General features: G+C 31.3%; 1 protein-coding gene across 1 annotated transcript; it reads right to left on the reverse strand.

Annotated features, from left to right (window-relative positions):
• Nucleotides 1-1,457: 1,457 nt before the first annotated feature.
• On the reverse strand, nt 1,458-3,809 carry LOC139517390 (transmembrane protease serine 5-like). The gene is made up of 4 exons (XM_071308374.1): nt 3,676-3,809; nt 2,764-2,915; nt 2,010-2,094; nt 1,458-1,594 (listed from the first exon to the last, which is right to left on the reverse strand). Exons 1-4 carry the CDS (start codon nt 3,770-3,772, stop codon nt 1,518-1,520), a joined length of 411 nt encoding a protein of 136 aa, XP_071164475.1. The 5' UTR covers nt 3,773-3,809; the 3' UTR covers nt 1,458-1,517.
• Nucleotides 3,810-7,390: the final 3,581 nt, after the last annotated feature.

A 7,390-nucleotide genomic window follows, 5' to 3' on the forward strand; every position in this document is an offset into this window, starting at 1 on the left:
TGTATTGTCCCTCATTTAGGTGGTAAAGCCTGGTTTTAAAGGCGAACTTGTTGTATAAGAAAAAGAAACAATCGGTTGCTGTCCTCCACATGTTTAATGTCATGACCGTAATTTTCTGTGATCCCGTTAAATGATAATCTTAATTTCCCGACTCATTGCTGGACAGAATTACCACGGGTTTTCTAAGCTTGTAATATTAATTAATTTCAAACAAAAACTTGCATAGGAGCTAATATTCACAATAGAAGTTAAGATGCGTTCTTTAGTCACGAGCTCAGTTTTGGAGGAAAAAGGCTTATCTCGTTTCAAGGGTATGAGGTCTCATAGTTAAAACCCTATATTTTGTTCAAAAAGTCCTACATATGACATTCATTTTCCATTTGTTTTCTATTTTTCAATTGAATGATATAGATGAGCGTTTGATTTGGTAAGGTTTTATGGATTAACCTTAAGCTTGGAGTTTGGTACTTTTGTAAATACTTTTTGACTAGCTCCATGTCAACTATTCTTTTACATTTTCATGTTCATAATAGTAATTTTATTGATTTCATTTCTGATTTTGACAAGTGTTACTGCATATGACTTCGGCATATCAACATATACCAAAACAAACGTAAGTAATATTAGTCAATTAATAGACACCTAGATTTGAATTGAAATCTTATCTGAACAGAGTTGACTTTTGAAAACTATCTCCCATTAAAGAGGTATAAGCTTCGAAATCTAACAAAAAGTTAAAATTCATTTCGTTTTGTTCAATCATTAATGAAAGTAGAATAGAGAAACAGTAACTAGCTTTAAGCAGCCAGTTTGGTTCAATTTTGTTAAAATAAGCTAAGAAACATCGCTGATAAATTGTTCACTTGCAAGAGAAAAATGCGACCTCGTTCGATTCTTATTCGTGTGACCTTCAATTTAACCCTTAAGCTACACACGGGTTACGCATGGATAAGGTGTGTTCAGTTATCAAAAGTAACAGAATGTCAACAATCAAAGTAAAACAATAGTACATTATTTGATTGACTGATTCGATCTACCAAAACGCATTCCTATACAGGTAAAAACGATGAACTAAATATACTTTTAACCTATAATATGAAATCTCAAAGACATAGAAAAACAATTAAATGAGTTCGTTATCTGTGTATCATTCTATCTATATATCTATTTATTTAAATGGATGTTTATATCGTGTTTTATGGTCACCCCATTGGTTAATTATATTGTGTATAAACTAAATTACACACGACATGCTTGAATATATATATTATCGAGCCAATGCCAATGCGTTACACTTTAGTATGTTATCAAATCAAATATGAGAATTTGATTCAAATAGTTGAACATTAGTTTAACAGCTTATCTACTGTTATTCACTGACACTATTGAAATTGATATCTTATTTGTAACAAAACAATACAGAAGTGATCTATGATATTTATGATAGTATTCTACTTGTGATAATAGGTCCAGTTTAAAAGATTTTCTTCAAGATGTGGCATAGTCAATTCCGTGTTCTATAATTTTGTCATTTGATCAGTTATCCAGCTCACAAATTTGAACACATTGGCATATACATCTGGTAGGCTGGGTTCTGAAAAATAGAAAAAAAGGTATGCGATGAATACAGTTTTTGACATTTCTTGTCTTACAAATTTTCTTTATGCCACCATAAAATATTTATTTTCCTTCACTTTGTTTTGTTGCCCCCTTTAAACAAAGGAAAAAAACTGCGGTAGTCGAGAAGGAGGTATGAAAAACGGCGCTCATATGGCTATATATATAACCCAGAATCATGCCACATCTTCTTAATCTTATGAATGAGACGAACAAGTAAGCGAATATATCTTATGTCAATTTCAAATTCAAGCATAAAATTCTTAAAATTTTAAAAATATTAATGCTTATTTTTAACATTCTATTGACCTGTGCACGTCTAATGAGTTTAATGGTAAATCCATTACATATTTGATTTTCGAAAATATTTTGAAACATAGATTTGGTCTTACTTTCGCAATCAACACCAAACGTTGCTAATCCTTGTAAATACCAGGCATCCCCAATTTTGCTCATTAATGGACTACCACTATCTTTCTATAAAATGAAACGTTAATTTGCACTTAGGTACATGGTACAACAAGATAATATTTATTTACATATTGCATTAAAATAATACTATCGAATTCGTTTTTCAAATATAAAAGTTTGATTATTGCACGAAAGGATATTCATTTGAGCTTCACTATTGGAACCTTTAAAATGTATCAATTAGTAGCCCTGCATTTATTGACGCTACACCTCTAACACAATATACAACATTTTTTATATTAATATAGGCTTCCCAACAAATGCACGGAAACAAGCTGAACTCTTATTCTATTTTGAACTATGTCTTTAGATTTCTTAGCTAAGAAAATTAAATGTGAACCCTTGATTTGCCTCCATGTTAAATATGTCCTGCTGTATCGCGTTTCATAACTTTCATTCAAAACAACGCATGTGTATTATTGGTGCGTATATGTCATCCATACTATTTCAGTTGATTTCAGCTTGGGTTAACAACTGAAGACACAAAAGTAATTGAACAAATATGATGCACTAGTACTCAGAAACAGTAATAATTGGAAATTATGCTGTTGTGTTTGATAGATGTGTGTATTTACCATAAGCATACATTATTTTGCTTTTTACAATTGTTTTTGCATTATTCGTATAAAAGCATTAATGATTCAAATCCCCCTTTGATACTTTTCGGTTTAATACCCAACAAGAGTCCGTTTTTCCTGTCTGGAAACCAGCACACAACATGTAAGGTGTAAATCTTCCCTCCAAAACCTTGCGGCCGTCACATTCATCTGTAATTACTATCGGATTTGCATTATCTTTCAATGTAACTGTACTTGGATCTGAAGAAACTAAGAAGGTATAAAATGAGAAAGATTCGGTAAAAACTGCTGTATTCTGTTTTCCCTGTTGCTATTTAGTGATTTAAAGGTTCAAACCATAAAAAACTATAAAAAATAAACGTCGAAAGATTAAACATTAACAGTATGGTTATACTGTTTCATTCCTTTTATCAATTCAAAAGAAAAACAAAATTTGATCAACTTATAATAGTTTTATCCATGTTGTCTTCGCTATAAGTGATAAAAAAATAATTTCGTTACCATCCAGGAGGTTTTAGTGGAAACACGCATTAAATAAAGACTAGCGAAATTAACAATGCATAAAAAAGGAAAGACTATCATCATCAAAAAAAATATATATATAGAGTGTAGGAAATGAGAAACAATTTGGATCAATAAGAATGCCAAAATCCTATACATAATTAATTATCAAAAATGATAATTTAGGTCTTCTAACATAATATCTATATACCAATTTTAAAACAACAATGGTCTCAGATGTGTCAATAAAAAATAATCTTTTCATGCTTTGCAAATGAGTTGACTTTGAAAGTTTTGTATTTAATAACCCTCTTAGTATCTTGAAAGGAAAACCTTCATTAACGTTGATACAAAACTGATCACTCAAATCAATGAATCAAATAAAAGATATACATCCTTTCAAACCTTTCGTACTTTAATATGTTAAAAATAAATCGTTATCAATTATATTATATATATTTAAGACAAATAAATAACATTTAACGTTTCAATGGACAACGATACATACATCGTCCAAATCCCCATCCAGCCACAACACATTTGTCACCTTCAACTGGTTCTTTTGTTGGAAGACATATTGGTGAAACATAAGTGTTTATTTTCATCGGTTGATCAAATTTAATAATAGTAAGATCCCTGTCAAGAATATTGTTACCATCATTAGGAAACTTCACTATTTTGATAATATTTCGGTACTGATTATTGGGTTCATTTACATCTTTCAAATGACGTCCACCAATAGCTTTCCAATCCTTTGGATTATCTGAGCTGAAAATATCAGTTGTACATGAACAATAAAATGTTTCAATTATGTTTCAAACCATTAGCCTTAAACAAGAATCTAAGGAATCATTTAATAATGAAGGTATCATCAGTTTATATTTAGTAGTATGTTAAGGGTATAGATATCAAATTCAATCAAAACACAAAAAAAATCATTCAAACAAGAAAACAAATGTTTTTTTTAATGACAACACATATTTTTAAGGAAACAAACATGGCAGGAAAATACCTACAATAATCATTGGTTTACAGGTTCTTTACTTGGAAATAATCAGGCGGTGTTAAATATGTTTACGTTCGTCATAGTCTTGTCAACAGCACAATATAAGTAAATCAAACAAATATGAGAGAAACCGAAACACGACAACGACCGTATAACAGGCTCCAAACAATGGACAGGCGCACACACAATTGGCCGAATTATTCAGATTTATGAGCAATCTATCATGATTCGATCAATGATGCAATAAATCAAAATAAGAAGAAAACGAAAAAAGCATTCGCAAAAATCCAGTAATTATCGTTATCAAGTATCAATCAGTACACACTCACTGCATGGACACCACAGACAGTCCGATAAATTATGACTGTTGGAATATGATCGTTATGGCCGTGCAACTGTTTGTGTGTTGTAGACACATGATATGTTTTTGATGGTTCGTTTAATTCGGTTCACATTTGTGACTTTCGAACATTCTCAGCCACACACTTCCACATAATATATCATACAGATGATATCTAATTTAATAAAACAGTCCTTTAAAAATAGTAATCCCCATTTTCTTTTCATATACGAAATGTACTTCGGTGTAACTGTTGTGTCAATGATTTTCTTTTATAGTTGATATGTTTTCCTGGGTTTTAATAAGTAACCCGGATTTGTTTTCTGTCAATCGATTTATGACTTTTGATCAGCGGTATCCAACTGTTGCTTTAATAAGATATGCTGAGAAAAAAAATTCGAATTTAAACAGGTAGAATGAGTACAAAGAAATAGACTGAATATTTCAGGTACGCTTGGAATTTGTATGCGATTTCACAGATTAAATAAAACTGTATTTTTTTCGGTTTTCTTTTTAGTCACGCCATCAGTTTCTATGTTAAATGTGACCTACAAATACCCCAATTATCAATTACTAATATGTAATAACACGAAGTAAATTATTGTCTTGTTGTAACTAATTTGGTTTACTGTTGTAAAAATTAGTAAAATAGACAAAACATTACTGCAATATCATGGCTGAATACCGTTTCTGTTATAAAGGGGAGGTGTTTTTCATTTGACACCACAAATGGATACTGCTAACTAAATACTTACGATAGAAACAATGCGAAGCTGTTAGTGCATATGATTCTGAAATCAAAACAGCTACGCATTCATGTATGAACGTCTTAGCGTCGACATCGGAAAGACGCAACTGGACTACCCAAGGCCAGGAATGAGGTACAGCATTACAGGAATAATAAAATAATCTTAAAAGCGTACATGGTTTTGTCGGTCTTGGATTAATTTGCTGTATACCACAACGCAGTGTTTGAACTGGTGTTGTTTCTATAACGACAAAGACAATACAATTGAAATTACACTTTATTTATGGCCTAAAATCAAAGCGGTTATCTGAATGTAATCTGGATAAGTCTTTGAAAAATACGTTTGCTCATTTCACCTTTGAAATATAGGATATTACAATTATGAGAAGGTCTGTGTCACATCTTGATATTTTCTCTTTCTCGGTATTGTAAAACAGATGGACGCTTCAAAAACTTCATACTTTGTAAAATGGCTATTATGACTCACTAACACACTTTACCACATTTACCCTTTTAAAGGTACACAGTATTTGCAATTTTGGAATTAACATTGTAGAATATGGTGTATTTAGTACCATTTGAGTTATTGTTAAAAGTCTTGAGTATTTAGCAAGTCCGACATCGTTTAATCCTACAAGCCTTACAGGTGCCTAAAAACAAAGTACCTGGTTTTAAGGATACATCAGCTATCACCTGCATTGTCTACAGTATAAACAGTATGTAAGTGCGTTAGAAAGTCTATTACACAAACGTATTGACAGTCATCGTAGTGACTATGAATGTAAGCCAGACTTTCCTTTCAATGGACTTTTGAGATTTCCCTAGTTTCACTAGACAGATCTCAGTTGACTGATCATGACCATCATATACCAAAACCAGTGCTCGTTTTGTTAGGAGAGAAACACTCGGGAAAGCGTTTTGATTAAAAATACTTGTACCAAATTGAATCAACGGAAAGGTACAGTTAAAATCGCGCAATGCTAACCATCGCTATACTTGGTGAGTTAGTTTCATTTGGGATTCATAGATACACAGTTCAATAGTTTTAATCTAAGTTCGCTATATTCCGTGAATTATACAAGCGTTGTTTTGGTTTTTACATAAGCCAATAAATTTTGATCCTCTCACATATATTTCACGTGCTCAGTGATTTGTGTTGATTGTTTTTTCAATTTTTAACAAATGTTTGAATGAAGAAAAGCATATACAAACTTTTAAAAGCAGCACTGTTCATTTTAAAATTCATTTGGTACTTGCATTTGCCCAAATAATTATCGCTATCAAAATATGTAATTCGTCGGATGTTTTAAAACTATGAAATTATTATGAATAGCTGAGTAACAATTTTAAATCAAATTTTGTTTTATTCTAATTCTGTATCCCTTTAATGTTCACTTATTAGTTTTAAGATGCAATATGTAGTAATACGTTACCTTTTACACATATAACATTTACTGTTAGGTAAGCAGCCTTTCCTGGGCAAGGATCCGGAAATACTATGTTTGATGGTCATATTTCACATTTTCTTTTACTGTTACACATTGTTTTTATCTTTTCTAGAACATTATTTGTTCGACCACACCATCTTTTTGTAACATTACCATTTGGATTACAAGTCAATAAGTTTCTTCTTCCGTATGTTGCCTTTGAAATACTTAGAACTCGGTCTTCTCTCATACATCGGAGTGTGCCTTTGTTACTTTTGCATATGGTGTTTCTTTTTCCTTTTCAATTTAGCATTATTGAATAAGTGATTTAATAGTATTTATAGTTAGGTCTTTTAGACTATTGAAAGAACCAAGAGTACAAATCACAAGAAAATAAAAACATGATAATATTTACTACAGAGTATTGTTTGAAACGTTATCATGTAGCTTTGCTGTATGTATAAAAAAGAAGATGTTGTATGATTGCCAATGACACAGAAACTATCAACTATTGGTCACCGTACGGCCTTCATATATCAACAATGAATAAAGCCCATACCGCATAGACATCTGTAAAAGCCCCAAAATGACAATGTAAAACAATTCAAACGAGAAAACTAACTTCATATGTTGTCAATACACTGGGTATTAAAAAGTTTAGATTTTTTTTCAAACATAATTTCTATGATCTTTTTGTTATAA

The sequence above is a fragment of the Mytilus edulis genome, chromosome 3 (assembly GCF_963676685.1).
Source record: "Mytilus edulis chromosome 3, xbMytEdul2.2, whole genome shotgun sequence".
Lineage (NCBI taxonomy): Eukaryota > Metazoa > Mollusca > Bivalvia > Mytilida > Mytilidae > Mytilus > Mytilus edulis.

Bases quoted from the DNA above. Each gene is read 5' to 3' on its own strand.
- LOC139517390 (XM_071308374.1), bottom strand. From the start codon at position 3,772: ATGAAAATAAACACTTATGTTTCACCAATATGTCTTCCAACAAAAGAA. The intron at 2,916-3,675 runs GTATGTATCGTT...ATACCTTCTTAG, and splicing joins TGGATGGGGATTTGGACGAT to TTTCTTCAGATCCAAGTACA. The intron at 2,095-2,763 runs GTATTAAACCGA...TTCATTTTATAG, and splicing joins GAAAAACGGACTCTTGTTGG to AAAGATAGTGGTAGTCCATT.